The 16,382-nt window shown below is 36.2% G+C and overlaps 2 protein-coding genes across 4 annotated transcripts; both read right to left on the bottom strand.

Annotated features, from left to right (window-relative positions):
* Window positions 1-1,045: 1,045 nt before the first annotated feature.
* Window positions 1,046-7,273, bottom strand: susd4 (sushi domain containing 4). Of its 3 annotated transcripts, none has more exons than XM_059520743.1 (8): window positions 6,578-7,273; window positions 5,030-5,233; window positions 4,095-4,268; window positions 3,781-3,972; window positions 3,156-3,347; window positions 2,073-2,217; window positions 1,607-1,992; window positions 1,046-1,491 (listed from the first exon to the last, which is right to left on the bottom strand). In XM_059520743.1, exons 1-8 carry the CDS (start codon window positions 6,705-6,707, stop codon window positions 1,454-1,456), a joined length of 1,461 nt encoding a protein of 486 aa, XP_059376726.1. In that variant the 5' UTR covers window positions 6,708-7,273; the 3' UTR covers window positions 1,046-1,453. The 3 variants fall into 3 exon arrangements, with proteins under 3 accessions (XP_059376726.1, XP_059376727.1, XP_059376728.1); XM_059520744.1 differs by having other exon boundaries at window positions 3,781-3,969; window positions 6,578-7,057; XM_059520745.1 differs by having other exon boundaries at window positions 6,582-6,707.
* A 5,893-nt stretch (window positions 7,274-13,166) lies between these two features.
* On the bottom strand, window positions 13,167-15,141 carry LOC132112970 (complement component C1q receptor-like). Its single transcript, XM_059520742.1, has one exon. The coding sequence runs from the start codon at window positions 14,909-14,911 to the stop codon at window positions 13,238-13,240; it is 1,674 nt and encodes a 557-aa protein (XP_059376725.1). The 5' UTR covers window positions 14,912-15,141; the 3' UTR covers window positions 13,167-13,237.
* Between the last annotated feature and the right edge of the window lie 1,241 nt (window positions 15,142-16,382).

Here is a 16,382-nt window from a genome sequence, read left to right as displayed (position 1 = left end):
GATTTCTTTCACACATATATATGAAATTTAGAGCTAATTATGTTGAGAACTAATTATGTTAATAATTGAAGCTTATGTCCCTGAAAACAAACTCGTGTGGGACATCTAGTGGCAAAAAATAATGCGCAGTAATGTCTAAAATAAATAAATAAATACATAATTATAAAAACTATTAAATTAATCACCATTGATTTAGGTGTCTAGTTTAAGTATAATAAAATATGATAAAAAAAACTATATAAAAAATGAAATTCAAATCTATATACTGAAAAATACTCCCGCGAGAAGATTTTTGTCCTTACCTGTAACATAAAGAAATGCATCTGTTTAATGGCCAAAAACTATGAAAGACTATTATAGATATCGGCCGTTAAACAAATATTTATTTAACATAATTTCACCATCTTGATCTTTAAAATAAGAAGCATAGTAAAAAAAAAAAAGTTGTTTTGTTTTTTTGACAGAAAAAAATAAATAAATTCTAGCTAAATTCTAGCTTGCTTAGTTGGCTAACTTTCAAAGCTGCACAATGTTATTGTGTAGGCTAATGTCTTTAGAAGAAAGTCTGTATCACAGATGCATAAGCCATCTGTTGCTCTTCAATGACAGGCACAGTAAAAGATATAGTTTCAGTTTATGACATTCCTCATAATCCATCCATGCAGCAATCGAGCCACTTGAACTGGAAAGAGTCTAATGTGCTGCTGCGCCTAAAGAGACTTCTCATTCTGTATTTCATCTGCCTCTAAGAAATGCAAATGTAAATGTTACTTTTATCTGCTCATGTTAGCAGTGGGTTTTTTTTTCCTTTCCCAAATTACTTTAAAAAGTCATCTTGTTAGGGCTGTGCTCTCAGCTATATTTGTGGTCTGTTAAAAGTAAATGAGCTTATATGTGTGTTATTAACTTATATAGTCCAACTTTGCAGGCTATGTTGTCAGCTTGTCATAATGTATGCAGTGCACCTGCCTTTGGCTTGTACCTAGTTTCATCCAATGTTCACCTAGATGAATGCACTGAACTTAAATCAAAATAAACCCAGATGTAAAGTTAACATATTATTTATTTAAGAAATAGTCATCATTGTTACAGTCCATTTGAAAGCTGGCCAGAATGCAGCGCGGTTGCCAAGTGAAAGTCACAAGAAAAATAATTTATAATACTTAAGATGCTATTATTGTGGGAAAGTTAAATGAACAATATGCTATGGTCTAATGCATAGTTCCTTCATGAGCAGGAAATGGGAATTTATTTAGTTTTTGATTATTATTATGTTTTTTATTGCCTATCCTTCCCTGGTGTGCTCTTCATTAAATATAAGTGTGCAATAATTCCTTATGAGCAGTAATTTGGCCTGTGCCTTGTTGTTCAACAAAATCAGAAATGAACAATGAAATAACCAACAGTGGAGTGAAACAATCTCAAGTGTCCCATTTTCAGTTAAAGGTAACAATCAGCAGTCCGCTTCACCATCCTCCACGAGAGGAATTTCTGGAAATTCAAAGCAATACAATTGGTAAGTGTCTCTGAATTTATATATGTTACAAATAATATGATAAATCAATGTGTGTTTCTACCACTAGGTGGCAGCAGCCTACAGCCTTACCATCGGCAATGTCTATGCTTGGGCTTGTGGAGGCGGTCTCCTCCATTGAGGTGATGGCATTGGTTTTCTCAGACATGTTATTGAGTCCACCAGCATGGGAGGAAGATGGCTGTATGCTTTGAAGACATTCTGATGTGTCCGAGATGCTATCACAGGTCTCAGCCTCACCAGTGTCCAGTGGCACACTATTCTGACTCCCTGTATGCCCAGGATATGAAGGTGGGTTTTGTTCTTCTGAATGCTGTGAGCTCCCAATACCAGCAGGGGACAGATCGTTTGGGGGCTGACAGTAGGTACCACTAACAGCCTCTTCATAAGAGGGAAGTGGTACAGCAACACCATCTACAACCAAGATGTTAGGATCACGGCTTTCATCCTGCTCTTCACTGAAAAAAAAGGAATTTGTTTTACTGACTAAGTTAAGAGTAGATCAAACTACAGTGTATGCTTCTAATTTTGGCCGTACCTTGGACTTTGCTGGGATTTGCATTTGAAGTGGAACACCTTGCCTGTGATCACCAAGAGCAGAGCTAGCAGCACACTAGTGGCTGTACAAGCCACTACTTTCCATGTGGTTAGTAGAGAGTCTTGAAAACCAGGCCAGGTTGTCTCTGTGGGAATAAAGCTCTGCTTGTTAACTTGTACAGTTTAGCATTCTGTCTAGGATAGGAGATATGATTAATTTTAATACGAAGCAATCAAATTATTTTAGACATTTATCTTACTGACCCCAACATTTTCCGAAAAAAAAAAAAATTCATATATAATATACATAAAAAATTAAAAATGTATATAGAAGATTTGTACGAGTTTTTGAAAGTCTTTTATGCTCATCAAGGCTACATTTATTTAATAAAAAAATACAAACAGTTATACTGTGAATTATTATTATTATTAAAAAAAAACTGTTTTCTATTTTAATATTCAGTATATGTTATAATGTAATATATTTCTGTGATGCAAAGCTGAATTTTCATCAGCCATTACTCCAGGAAAAATTTCAATGTAATGATTTGGTGCTCAGGAATTCTTATTATCAATGCTAAAAACAGTTGAATGTATTTGTGATTGTTTTCAGGATTTTTGATTAACACAAAGCTTAAGAGAATAGAAATTAGTATTTGAAATATAAACATTTTGTAATAATGTTAAAAAATATATTTAATTGTGTCTGTGTGTGTATATATATATATATATATATATATATATATATATATATATAGAGAGAGAGAGAGAGAGAGAGAGAGAGAGAGAGAGAGAGAGATAGAGATAGAGAGAGAGACCATGAGTGTGCATAAAACTAAATAAGGTCAGTAAATAGGTCACTTTTTATAGGTTCACTAAGGGATACTAGAAAATAATATTAATATATATAAAATGAAATAGTGTATGCATATTTAACTGGGGTATCAATTTCAAATCTAACAACATTTTTAATAATGATTATTATTACTCATTGCACAGTCTTTGCGCTAATGTGCAAGGTTCATCTGATTATGATCTAAAATTGTTTGTAATCTTTTACTGAAAAGAATGCAGGCTAATTTACCATCTTTGATGCAGTAAAACTGCATCTGTGGAAACCATTGTCCGTACTGGCAAGTGATGTAGTTGTAGTCATTCTCTAAAGAGTAGCCAGGATAACAGTAATATTCTATGACCGTCCCATGAATGTAGCGGTCACATGGCCGTGGGTGGCACATGTAATCTCCATGTTCTATCATGGGGGGTAAAGAGCATGCTGTAAAACACCAGAGACACAGAAAAATCTGATTTTTAATTTCCTTTTCCTGAGTCCCAGACCACATTTTAATATTTGTCACTTTACTTGTTTACACATTCCTAAATAACATAATTAAGTAATATTCTTTTTACATTACATTTTGCAGATTTTATAAGTAGATTTCCAATGTTTACGCAAAATTTAGCTTTTTTACGTGTCTTTCATTTATGTGTCTTTCAAGAGAAAACTAAAGTATATAAACTATAACCCATAAGTAGTTTTCAGGGTGCAATAATAAAAGATTATAGTTATAAAAAGATTTGTAATTATAAAATGAATCTATAAAAGATAATATTAAAAATAGATGACATTAAAAACGAAATAAAATATATTGTAATTACAAAATTATGTCTTCTTCAACTTAAAGCTGCTAAATTATACTTCTATTCACCCTCAACATCAAGGCACCGGGGTGGTGGGTTCGACCAGATGAGGTTATACATGCATTCCAGAAGTTCAGATCCCTCCAACTTGTAACCAGGAAAACACTGGTAGTGGACCACAGACCCAACAGGCACAGAGAACTCTGTTTCCGAGATGTTCATATAACTGTGTGGAGGTATCAGCGGCCGGAGGCAGCCTGCTGAGACAGAGGACAGTGTATGAAACCCTCTCCAGATGTGAGCTATTCTCAAATGTGTGGAGTTTATTGAATTACAGTCAGTTACACATTAGATAATTGGCAAAAAATGGCTTGTATCAAACCTTGACAGGTTGGCTGATTATCCCATGTCCCATCTGCCTGACAGACTGATTCCATAGTTTCTGTGTCAGGGTATCGGATCTGAAATCCCTCATGACAGCTAATAATGAGGCTGTCACCAGGCCTGTACGTCTTATTTGTGACATCAGCATCCTCGATGAATGGAGGAAGACAATCTTTGAAAGATAGAGTAGCTACATAAAAAAATGCTGCGACGCTGTCATTCGATTAGTTACAATTATTAAAGAGATAGAGAATTTAAACATTTAACCTCTTAACTGTGAAAATGCATCCAGACTTAAATTGCTGTGGTTCGTGAATGCTTTGGAAGACCTAGGCTTAATCTCCTTTTAAAGAAGACAATCAGCAGATTATTGCTGAAGACGAACATTTAAAAAAATTACGTTTAAAAAGTTATAAAAGTTTAAGTTTACTGTGAAAAAGTAAAAAAAGTAAAAAAGAAAAAAAGTTTTTTTTAATTTAAAATAAATATTTTGCCAAGTATTTTGGAATCTAAAATTGCTATAAAATCAAAGCCATGTGTCTAAATAAGTTATATTCCAAATTTGAAGTTGACATCACAAAAAACATAGTTTCTGATATTGTTTAGGCGTTAAAGCAAAAATAGCCACAGAGTGACACCCAAACTTCATTGATTTTTTATTTTATTTTTTGATGCAGTTTTTTTTCTGTAACAAATATATACACCTTTCTCTCATTATTACTTTTATCCCACCAAATATGAAACCTTGAGACTCAACAATATTTGTTTTGAAAAAGATTAGAAAATGTTTTGATGATAAAATATTGTAGCAAATTTGGTAATATGACACTTGACACCATTTACTAGGGGAAGGAGCCTGCTAAGAGGATTTAAAGCACCATTTATCGCTATCAGGACGCTGATAATTAAAAGGTTAAGATGGGGTAGCCTCACCTTCTGAAAGGCACACTGGTTTAAGGCTTGGTTTCCAGCCTACCGATCCATTATAGAAGCGCATGCAGATAATCTTGGCTGGCCCCTTTAAAGTATAACCATCCACACAAGAGAACCTGGCCACAGAGTTTTCAAAGAACACACCACTGCTTGGAGTTCTGGTTCCATGCTCAGGAACACCGGGATCCTTGCAGAACTGCTCCACTAAAAGGACACAGGGAAGAACCAAATCATGCATTTGAAGCAAAGCTTGTGTCAATATCAGTGTTTAATATCTTGGTATCTGTAGTCTTTGTTCCATGTCTCTCAAAACTTTAATTTGACGAGACATCCCATTTTGGTGACTGCATTAAATAGAAGTGAGTGATTTTATAAACATAGGCAGTATATTAAATGCAAGCAAAATGCCTGTCTACTTAAATGTTAACATTTGTAAAAAAATGTTATAGTGAAATAATTGTCCACTGTAATTCAGCATAACAGATATTTATGTCATTTCTGATCTGATTCTGATCTGTAAGTGATAAAACTATTTTTATATTCTTTTTTATTATTAAAATGATTAAAAAACGTCTTGACGTCTTAATTTTTATTTATTTATTTATTTTATGTTTGACAGTCCTTATTTTTGGCTGAGAACAAAACATGAAACAGCAAAAAAATAAAAAAGACTACTAATAAAAAAATAATACTGATAATAAAATAAATAAATAAATAACACATTTCTTTAACACATTTGATACATATTTCTGGAGCATAAAAAAAATACTACCATCATCCTCAATTTATTTTTAAGCAATTAATTAAAATTTTAAATGTGTAAAAATAGAGAACACATCAATTATTATTATTATTAATGAATTTCTAAAGGTATGAAAACACTCCCTGTCTGGTCAGTCATGGCGATTCTGCTTATTCAGGTGATACCAGTTCAGTAACTTAACATGCATTATGATCACAAAATAATAATCAAATCCATAATGAAGATGGAAATGTGTTCTTTCTTGTTTTATTATTATTCTTTCTATTTTTACATACAGTCTTGCAACTACTATCACCTCAGGAGGGTGGTGAGCGCATGATAGTGATGTCACCCGTAGCTCATTTCTGTTGGGTGAAAGTGTTACAACTCAGCCAGTGTCACAACCCTTACTGTTGTCTCTTCAACATCACACTCAATATGGCATTTGCATTCTACCTCAAAACACTTTTCTGCTGAGAGGTTAGTTTTACTCAGTGTTACATAAATGTCACCTTTATAAAATGTTATTATAGACTGGAGGTGCCCTATAGATGATGTCTGGAATTTTATGAGTGTTGTTCTTGCTTGTTTTAAATGTCCTGCTTAGTCATGACCAAAGGTTATTCTATATAGCCTAGCTACTGTAAAGCAGCATCGTCATGGAGGAACTGTTGTGGCATAATGGAACAGAACCTCTAATGAAGATGATTGGCCAGGTTCTTCAACCAATTTAAGCGTGTAACCACAAAGGAATTAAGCCCCGCATATTCGTATCAATTCTATAATTGCAGTTTTTATGCTCTTACCTACTGTGTTAACAGGAAAGCCGGTGGCCAGAAAAGGAAGGAAGAGGAGGATAATCGAGAGAACAATCTGGATGTAGACAGGATGTCCAAACGCAGAATTCTTGCCTTCTTTATCACCATGATGAACCATCTTTCACTGAATAAAATTCATCGGGTCACAATGCTCTGAAATGATGATGATGACAACGACAAAAGGCTATGTAAAACGTGAAAATATTAAATCTGTTAGGATTGCATCATGGATTTTCAGCCCTGCAGAATCTGCTCGCCGACGCGCAGAACATGATGAGCAGTAAATCCCCATTTCAGTTCCTAAATACCAAAACAGTCTTGTCGGAAACGCGTGTATCACATATCCAGCACGCATTATTAAGCATTATTCAAATGTCTTAGCTAGATCAGAGTAAGGCTCACGCAACATAACGATGCTGTCTAAATGTAAGATGATCAAGATGATGATGTCAAATGCGTCATATGCGTCACTGGTCTACCTTTCCCCGTTGAAAACCAAGGTCCACTAACGCTATGCTGCTGTTTTAAAAACAGTGCTCGCTGTATTCTAGACACACACACATGATTTCTTCTTAAATCTATACCCACTGATGTTGTGCATTAAAAATCAGTTCTGCTGGCGTTTCTCTCGCTCTTTTTTCCTTAAAAGATAGTCAAACCGATCTTGATAATAAATGGAATAATAGCGTACTTCGCTTGTAGATCCGTTCTTCACTGGAAACTGGAAAGTATTGAAAGCAAAATTATCCCGCCTTTGGTGCTGTATGGCTATCTCGTGATGTGTTGATGAATTATTAGACAGGTCAAAGTACTAATGTACTAAAGTAGGCCTATTATGAGTAACAGGGAAACAACCTTTTTAGACAGATGAGTAACTGCCAAAAGCAAGCATAACAACACAAAAAGTAGCTAAAAGGTAGATATTTGTATGAAAATATACAACAATTGAGAACATTTTGTCCCTATTGGAGCAGTCCACATTTAAAGTTGCAGTGTTTAAAGTAGGCTACAGTAGCATATAGAGTGCATCTCATTCTCATGGACTGAACCAGATCTGCCACTTCTTGCTGTGAGACAGGGACCCTCGAATCTGGACCACGAGATCCACTTTCCTGCAGAGTTTAATTCTAATCCCTGTAGCACTGTCTGAGGCCTCTTACAGACACTGCAGTTTTGCTGCTCTGGCCACATCTGCAGCAGGAATATGGCATGTTCAAATCAGAATCCCTAGGCATCGCTTCTGGTGTTTTCAGAGGCAGCAGAAAGGTCTCTTTAATGTTTCTAAGTTATTATATTGCCACCTAAGTGTCTTAAGGACAGTTTCAGGTTTTTTTTTTTTACGCAAGTATATAGACCTACTCCTTTTATGGTGCAGTTTCATTAACAGACAAATCACCTGATAGTTAACCATTGAAATAGGATGGATCACTGGCAAACATAAATACTATGATTATTTAGGCTATTAGAGAATTTTTTATATATATATATATATATATATATCACACAACAAAAAAGCATTCAGTGTTTAGTTGTAACGTCATTAAGGTTGTTGACAGTTAACTAAATGTACTAATGGCACCACAAGTAATTGTGCAGTAGATCAACCTTCAAAGTTTGCAATGAAAATTTCCCATAATAAATACATCTCGTTTATTTGGGGGACATCCTATAAAAATATAAAACAGCTGTTAGTAAAGATGTTTACCATGCAAAATATATATATTTTTTATCTCATCCATTCAAATGTATTGTCTGTAAAATTCAATAACTTGGTAATGTACTCCAGAACAATTTAGGTAAACAAAGCTAAACCAGCTATTCAGTTGGGAAAATCTTGTCAGATATCAAGGAATTAAAACTTAAGAAAAAATATGTAGGATAACATATGGGAACATACAGTATGTGACCCTGGAGATCAAAAACCAGTCTATAGTCACCGGGGTATATTTTTAGCCAAAAAAAAAAAACTTTTAGATATGGATTATGCCAAAAATAACTGGGATATCAAGTAAAGATATTTAGTAAATTTCCTACCGTAAATATATCAAAACCTAATTTTTGATTAGTAATATGCATTGCTAAGAACTTCATCTGGACAACTTCAAATGTGATTTTCTCAATAGCTAGTTTTTTTTTCAGATTTTCAAATAGTTGTATCTCAGCCAACTATGGCCCTATCCTAACAAACCATACATCGAAAGTTTATTTATTCAGCTTTCAGATCATCTATAAATCTCAATTTCGAGAAATTGACACTTATGACTGGTTTTGTAGTGAAGGGTAACATATGTTAACAAGATTTGCTTGTGTGTGTGTGTGTGTGTGTGTTTAGTAACGCCCAACATCCTGCACAAATCTTTGGCCTAAATGAGCAGCATCATAGAATTTATTTTAATGATACATTAATGATACATTAATGATACATCAATTAATACATTAATTTTTAATTATGAGCACAATACTGCCAGATCAGTTTACAAAATCCAGAAGGGGCAATTAAAGTAGGGTAGTAGCATCATATAACAAACTCAATACAAACATAAGGCATCACATAGAAAATACAAAAATATAAAAAAATATATAAACAAGTAAATACTAAAAAACAAGTGTAGTTCTACACAGAATGTAGGCCTATACAGTCACAAACATATTGATGTATACACAGAGACATTACCACCAGCTATCTATATTAAGAAAACACTTATGTAACAGTTTTTATTTCCTTAGGTATACTTTCTTGAAACTCTTTATAATCTGGTGGATTGCATTCCTGTACAGTTGCTTTACGACTGTGCAGATAATTCACAAGTACTACTAGAGCAAAAATAGCCACTAATAGGAATATTATCAGCCCAGCACCTAGGGTCGACAGTGCCCCACTTGCCATAGAATTATGTGACGATTTTCTGAATACTTCACCATTATATCGACTAGAAGCAAGAATGCATTCAGTTCCATTAACGAGGATGAACGGCTCGTAGCAAGCACAGCTATAAGTTCCTATCGTATTTAGGCACTTCTGTGCGCAGTCGTGATTTGATTCACATTCATCAATATCTTCGCAGGTTTGTTGGCTTCTAATGAAACCAGCCGGGCACCAACACCAGTTTCCAATCAACGCAGCATAACATATTGCTTCACAAACTCTCGTTGCGCAATAGAAATCACAGCGGCGTGGATCTCGTGCATTTGGACGGAATCTTGCGCTACACGAACACCTATATCCAATTTCCAGAGGAGTACATGTATGTTCACAGGGTCCAAGCATACATTGCTCATTATCCAGAACGACCGCATTTCCTTCGCAAAGATCTCCTTGAGAGTCCTCGCACAAAAACCCATCCAGTTTGTCCGTGCATGGTCTCGGTGTCCGCATTCCGTCGCTGGAGACAGACACGCAGAGTGGGGCGCACCACGTTTCTTCGGTCTCCAAATTGGTGAATTCCGTGATCTGTTCGCCTTCGCGTAATGTGCTCGTATTATTTAAACACTTGTCGCTTGGGAGACGGAGTCCGGTCCAGAAGTGTCCGATCAGGTTATTAAGGAGATAGTCGACAACTTCATTTGATGCATTCGACTGGATATGCTTAAATAACTGACCGCCCTCTTGTCTGCAATTCTGCTGAGCCGTTTGAAAGTCCACTGACATTTGGTAAATGCTTGCACATTGTTTTAGATCTCTTGAACAAGCACAGCTATATACCATTCCAACGCACGACGAAATTATCACGATTAACAAAATCGTTTGTTTATGAAAATCCATAATATTTTGATTTTAAGTGGTAGCTATACAGCAACTTGAGCTGAATGAGGATATGGCGTTGAAAGCTTTGAATATTTCTACAGTTTGAAACCCCATTCCCGAGATAAAGGTAAACATAGGAAGGAACCCCCGCGCGAGGGAGCCAAGAAATACTCCAGAGGGACTGGTCACGTACAGTTTGTTCTGATGATGCACGCACTGCGCGTTCTCTGAAACGCACAATGTTCTTGACGAAAATGACGCATGAATAGTAGTGGTGTGGTCCCAACAGTTTAACGTTCACTGTCAAACATTCATTCTTTCGTAACTCATTCATTCACGCACAGTAAAAGCTTATTCAATCCCATTGATGAATGAACAGTCTCGATCCAGTGAGTTTAGATTAAACCCTAATTAAACTCATCAGAAGGGGAAGTCGTGGCCTAATGGTTAGAGGTTTGGATTTGTAACACAAATGTTGTGATTTTTAGTCTTAGTGGAGGTACAGCGCTTTCTTCACCCTCAATACCACGACGAGGTGCCCTTGAGCAAGGCACTGAACCCCCAACTGCTCCCCGAGTGCCACAGCATAAATGGCTGCCCACTGCTCCAGTTGTGTGTGTGTGTACAATTTGGATGGGTTAATGCAACAAATCTTTAGAATGGCACAAATTAATTCAATTGGCATTTATTCTAAATTTTGCCTTTAACGTAAATAAACGTGCAAACAATATACTTGATCTTGTGAATTTATTCTGATGTTAATTACATTGTGCAAGCTGTCTCTTTAATATCACATGGTTTATATACATGTACATGTTGCTGCTGATTGGGCTGACATGCTTGACACACCCACTGAACAAGAGAAAATGTAGCCTATCTCAAACCCTGTTGCACACCGTTTTCAGAGTGAAAGTGATGTGACATACAGCCAAGTATGGTGACCCATTTATGCTGCGGTGCCCAGGGAGCAGTTGGGAGTTTCGGTGCCTTGCTCAAGGGCACATAAGTCATGGTATTGCGCATGCGCAGTAAAACCAAGTAGGGAAATCTGACGGGTAGGATAAATTGTCAGGACCCGAGACTTGAACCCACAACCCTAGGGTTAGGAATCAAACTCTCTGACCACTAGGCCACGACTTCCCTTTAAAGCACACATCCACCACAAGCATGCCCTTTGCAAGTTCTTATTGTTCTGCTTTTATTTTTAATATATTCACAGCATATGTTACAGTCCATGTTTATTTTTTTTTCATTCAACAGATGCCTATTTAAGATGAACCCAGAGAAGGGATCGAAAGTGGAGAAGTCCACTTTAAGAAAGAAATCGGCAGTCAGTCCAAAGGTTCTTTCACTGATTAACAAGATTTCAGACTATGAATGAATGGAGTAAAAACTTTGAGTGTCAGATCATGCCTAGCAGAAAATATTGGCAGTGTCACAGACTTAAAACACTTGCTGATTATTCGCTTTCATGGTTGAATAAATTTTTTTGTCATGCCTCATCTGCTGTCAAGATGAATTAATAAGTTCACACATGGTTCAGTTTTAAGAATATTTAATTATTAATTGTTATTTGTTTACCAAACTGCTTTATTGTTAGAATTTTAAACAATTTGTTTTATTGTGTGTTGTTGCAGTTATGTTTATATATATATATATATATATATATATATATATATATATATATATATATATATATATATTATATATATATATATATATATATATATATATATATATATTATATATATTATATATATATTTATACTGTTGCAGTTATGAACAAACTGAACTGGTATGTTGTTGCAGTTGTGATTTAATTGTAACTTTTGGACTAATTTTTTTCAAATGGAATATTGTTGCAGTCATGATCATTTGTAGAAAATATTTTTTATACTATTGCAGTTATGGACAAATTATTGGAATATTGTTGCAGTTGTTCTATAGTCTATATACTGGTATATTGTTGCAGTTTTGAACAAAGAATATTAGTAAATTGCAGTCCTGAACAAACTGTAGGGGTATATTTTTGCAGTCAAGATAGTTTATTCTTGCAGATAGGTCACTTCAGGGCTGATTAATTGACTTAAAGCACCTTTCAAACTTTATGATAATTAAATGGTTTTTACTTAACTTTCCACAATATTTAAGTAAAAAATCCTATTGAACATTAAAAATCGAAGAAAATACAGAAAATTAAAAATACAGAAAAATAATAAATTTTGAATTACAGAAAATTACTGTTATTTAATGTTCCGTCATTTTACTGTATTTTTTCGGCATCCCATGTAACAGCCATTATACTAAAATTTTACTTCGACAAGCCAAAAACTGTTTTTAAAGTATTTGGGTGCCTCCTGTATTTCTTTTTTTCATAATCTGGCAGAAATTATGGGTGGTTTCAAAATATATGGTCACATGACAATAAAAGTGAAGTATTGGCGGGATACAGGGGATGGGCCACCTTACCCACTGGCTCATCTTACCCCACTCCCCTACATTCTGTAACATTCCACCATTATTCAATTACCAGAAAGAAATAAGATACAACATTTACTATACAAACGTTGCCTTTTTTTGATAATATGTGACAAGGGCCCATCTTGACATTATCAGCTAAATAATTATGAAACAATGCAACTGATTTAACAGCAAACAGGTAGGCTACAAAACAGAAATGGTGGAACAAAACAACTACATAAACACAAATAGTCTACAACTTGAATTAAACTTAGTATCCAAGTGTGGTTTTATTATTTTCACTAATCTGTCCAACATTTAGGCTACAGAAAAAGAAAAGACTGTAGGCAACGGGAAAACACAGCATTAGAGTAGGATAAATAAACATTTTAATTGGATGCTGACAGAAAATGAACATTCATATTTGGGCTTAATTTAATCATTCAGTTGAATGTTGCATTTCTTTTCTGCTGTTTGTCCAATCCAGATGAAACCCAGCAGTAGTTGTCAGCAGTGGATTTTTTTAAAGCGGCTTTTCTTGACCGTTTCCATCGGTAGAAGACAAAGATTGACATTACCACAATGATCAGAGTCAACGGGATAACCGAACCCAAGACACACAGCAAAATCCAAGGACTTCCGAGAAAACTTTCTTTGCGTTTACAAAAGTCCGTTTTTGCGTTTGCAAGTGGAGTGGGGTAGACTGTTGTCGGTCCAAAAGTGACCGGTAACTGATTCAGTTTAGTGATGAACGCTTCTCCATGATCTGAAGATGGAGAGTTTTGTGGTTTCTCAGCGGGATCCGGGATGCAGCTGATGCCATTTTTAGCCAAAATGAGGTTTTCCCTACAGGAACATTTAAAACTACCCAAGGTATTAACGCAGATGTCTTCACACGGTCTGCTGATACATTCATCGATATCTACACATATATCGGTATCGTTTAAAGCTGGACTGTAACCTGCGTGGCAGTAACAGTAGAATGAACCCTGTGAATTGAGACAGCCCTGTTGACATCTAAGTTCAGTGCATTCGTCCACGTCTTCACATTTGCCAGCGACAAACCTGAAGCCGGGATTACACTCACAAAAATAGCTTCCCGGCGTGTTGTAACACCTGTTTTCAGCGCAGATAGGCTTGAGTTGCTGACATTCATCGATATCAACGCAACTGACGCTGTCTTCAGCCAAATAAAATCCCTCCGCGCATGCGCATAAAAAGCCAGCGGCAGTCGGTACACACTTTGATTCGCAAGGTGAATTTTCGCAGTTATTTCTGAGAGCACAACTCACTTTATCGTCCATCAGGTAATAACCTTCATGACATTCACATTGAACACCTCCTCCTGCAGTCTCAAAACATATGTGATCACAGCCACCGTTTTTGCATGTTTTATTTCGTGCGCAAAATCTCTCTAAATTTGTCCAGCCGAAAAGACCGTTTTTGTTGTCGCAAACTGATAAAACATATTCTGCATCTTCCGACCCCCCGCACTGTATTTCAGCCACTGTGCCGTGTGGTAACATCGCTAACCTTTCATTTGGATCGAGCGGTTTAGATAAGAACGGAACTCTGTATTTGACATCTCTTGGGTTCTCCAGCACTACCGGTTTGCACATGCCTTTGAAGAGAAATTTACACACATAAAACGAGCTGTCTCTACATGAGCCATCTGACCACTTGAGATCATCTGCCAGTGAAATCGACACACACCTTTTTTCTGTGCACGTGCTAAAAGGTTTCTTTTTCCAGTTGGAATATCTGGAATCTGCCGGCTCTGTAGTCCATCTGAAGCCGCGTAACTCCTCAGAGAAACCAGTGCAGTGTCCTCTCTGCAACGAAAGTCCGATCCAAAGTTTAGTGCTGAGGATATTGTATTCCTCTGCTGCTAAAAGAGCCGATTTGATGCTCTGAAGTTCATTTTCATTTCTCATAGTAACCAAATTGCCGCCATTATTGATACAGTCTTCTGAAGCATTTTCAAAACGTCTCTCCTCCAAATGCAACGTAAGGCAAGCCTCTTCGGTGCATGTTGTGCTCACTCGATCGGTCCCGCCAGCGACATAACAGGACAACATCACCAACAGTAGGCGCATCATCCCGTCAGTATCATTCATGTCAAAACTACTCGCTTTGAGGAGAAAATATTCAGTTCATCTCAGAGAATAGAGAAGATTCTTTTCGTGTCAGAACAGGACTCAAACTGATGCATCCTGTTTAGTGAATAACCTCCAGAGGAAATCAATTTTAAGCAGCAGGCTTCATTTGTCTCTTCTCAGAGGAGTTCTAACCAAAAACAACTGCCCAAGCTGCTTATTGTTTTCACTACTTCCCCAGATGTTTAAGAAATGACACACACACACCAGTACAGTTTTAGATGTAGGCCTACAGTGATAATCTCTTTAACAAAGAAATATTGATGTTCTTCTGTTAATAGCATTCTAAATAAAGATTAAACAATAACAAGGATCATTTGGAATCTGATAAAACCAGGAGAGATGAAACATGAAGAAAAGCATGTATTTTTAAGAATTATGATTCACAAATGAAAGTTATGACATAGTGGGAACAATTTCTGTTGTAATGATATTGTCAATGTATTTCTATTGCACATATTTCTTGATGAATTATTTACTGATCTCATATTATGTGTACCAAAGAAATTAAAGAAACATCTAGAAATTAAACTAATATGAAACAAAATTACTTGTGAAATACCAAAAAATGTAAAAGGATAACATACAAAAATATGAACGAAATGTTTGAAACCAACATACAAAACCATTGTTAGTGTTTACAGACCTAGTGACAAGTAGCCCCAAGCTGAGACTGAAGACAGACTACATGGCACAAAATTTAGTTATGTTTTCTTTTCCCTGTATTTCACACGGGAACAAACATGCAACATGTCTTGCCTTTGTGTCTATTGCCTGCCCGTTGCTGAAAAATCTAGCTAACTATCACATCCTGTATTTGTGTTGAGCAGGACAGCGCCTGTGTTTGAATGGCAGGAAATGACCTAAGACACCCATCCGGTGGGCACTTTAGACCCAATGTCAGCGCGATAGAATCGGCTTATTTTTCTTAGTGACTGGAAATTGTGCGCTTTCCTATCATTGTCTTTACAGACTTGGCTATGTTAGCATATAGGTCTATCAGCATATTAAACTGGGATGGATGGATGTGGATGCTATTAGTGAGTCATGGCAGTGAAGTCCAGGCTCATAATCATAATTAGTACACATTTAGGGTTAGAACACAGATTAACCATTATCTCTCCCCAAATCTCTCTCTCCCTCGGTTTTAAAACAGAAAACGTACTCGGTCACTAAACGTAACCACGGTTCTCTCTAGAAGAGCGAACGAGTACTGCGTCTTAGCTAAGATGCTACGGGAAAAGTCTCTTTTCATGAAATACTGAAGCAAAAAATTATCCTTAATTTTGTATTTTTGTAAAGCGCATTTGCAGCAGTACACAGCCATAGGCGAGACGGCTCGTTCGCTCATTGGCTTGTTCTGCGGCAACTGCACAGCCTATCGAGCGCAGGCTGATGCAACATCAGACCAATAAAGGCGCTTCGCGCCTTT

The sequence above is a fragment of the Carassius carassius genome, chromosome 32 (assembly GCF_963082965.1).
Source record: "Carassius carassius chromosome 32, fCarCar2.1, whole genome shotgun sequence".
Taxonomy (NCBI): domain Eukaryota; kingdom Metazoa; phylum Chordata; class Actinopteri; order Cypriniformes; family Cyprinidae; genus Carassius; species Carassius carassius.
Note: the sequence above shows the minus strand (reverse complement) of the source record. Positions and strands in the feature narration are given on the sequence as shown.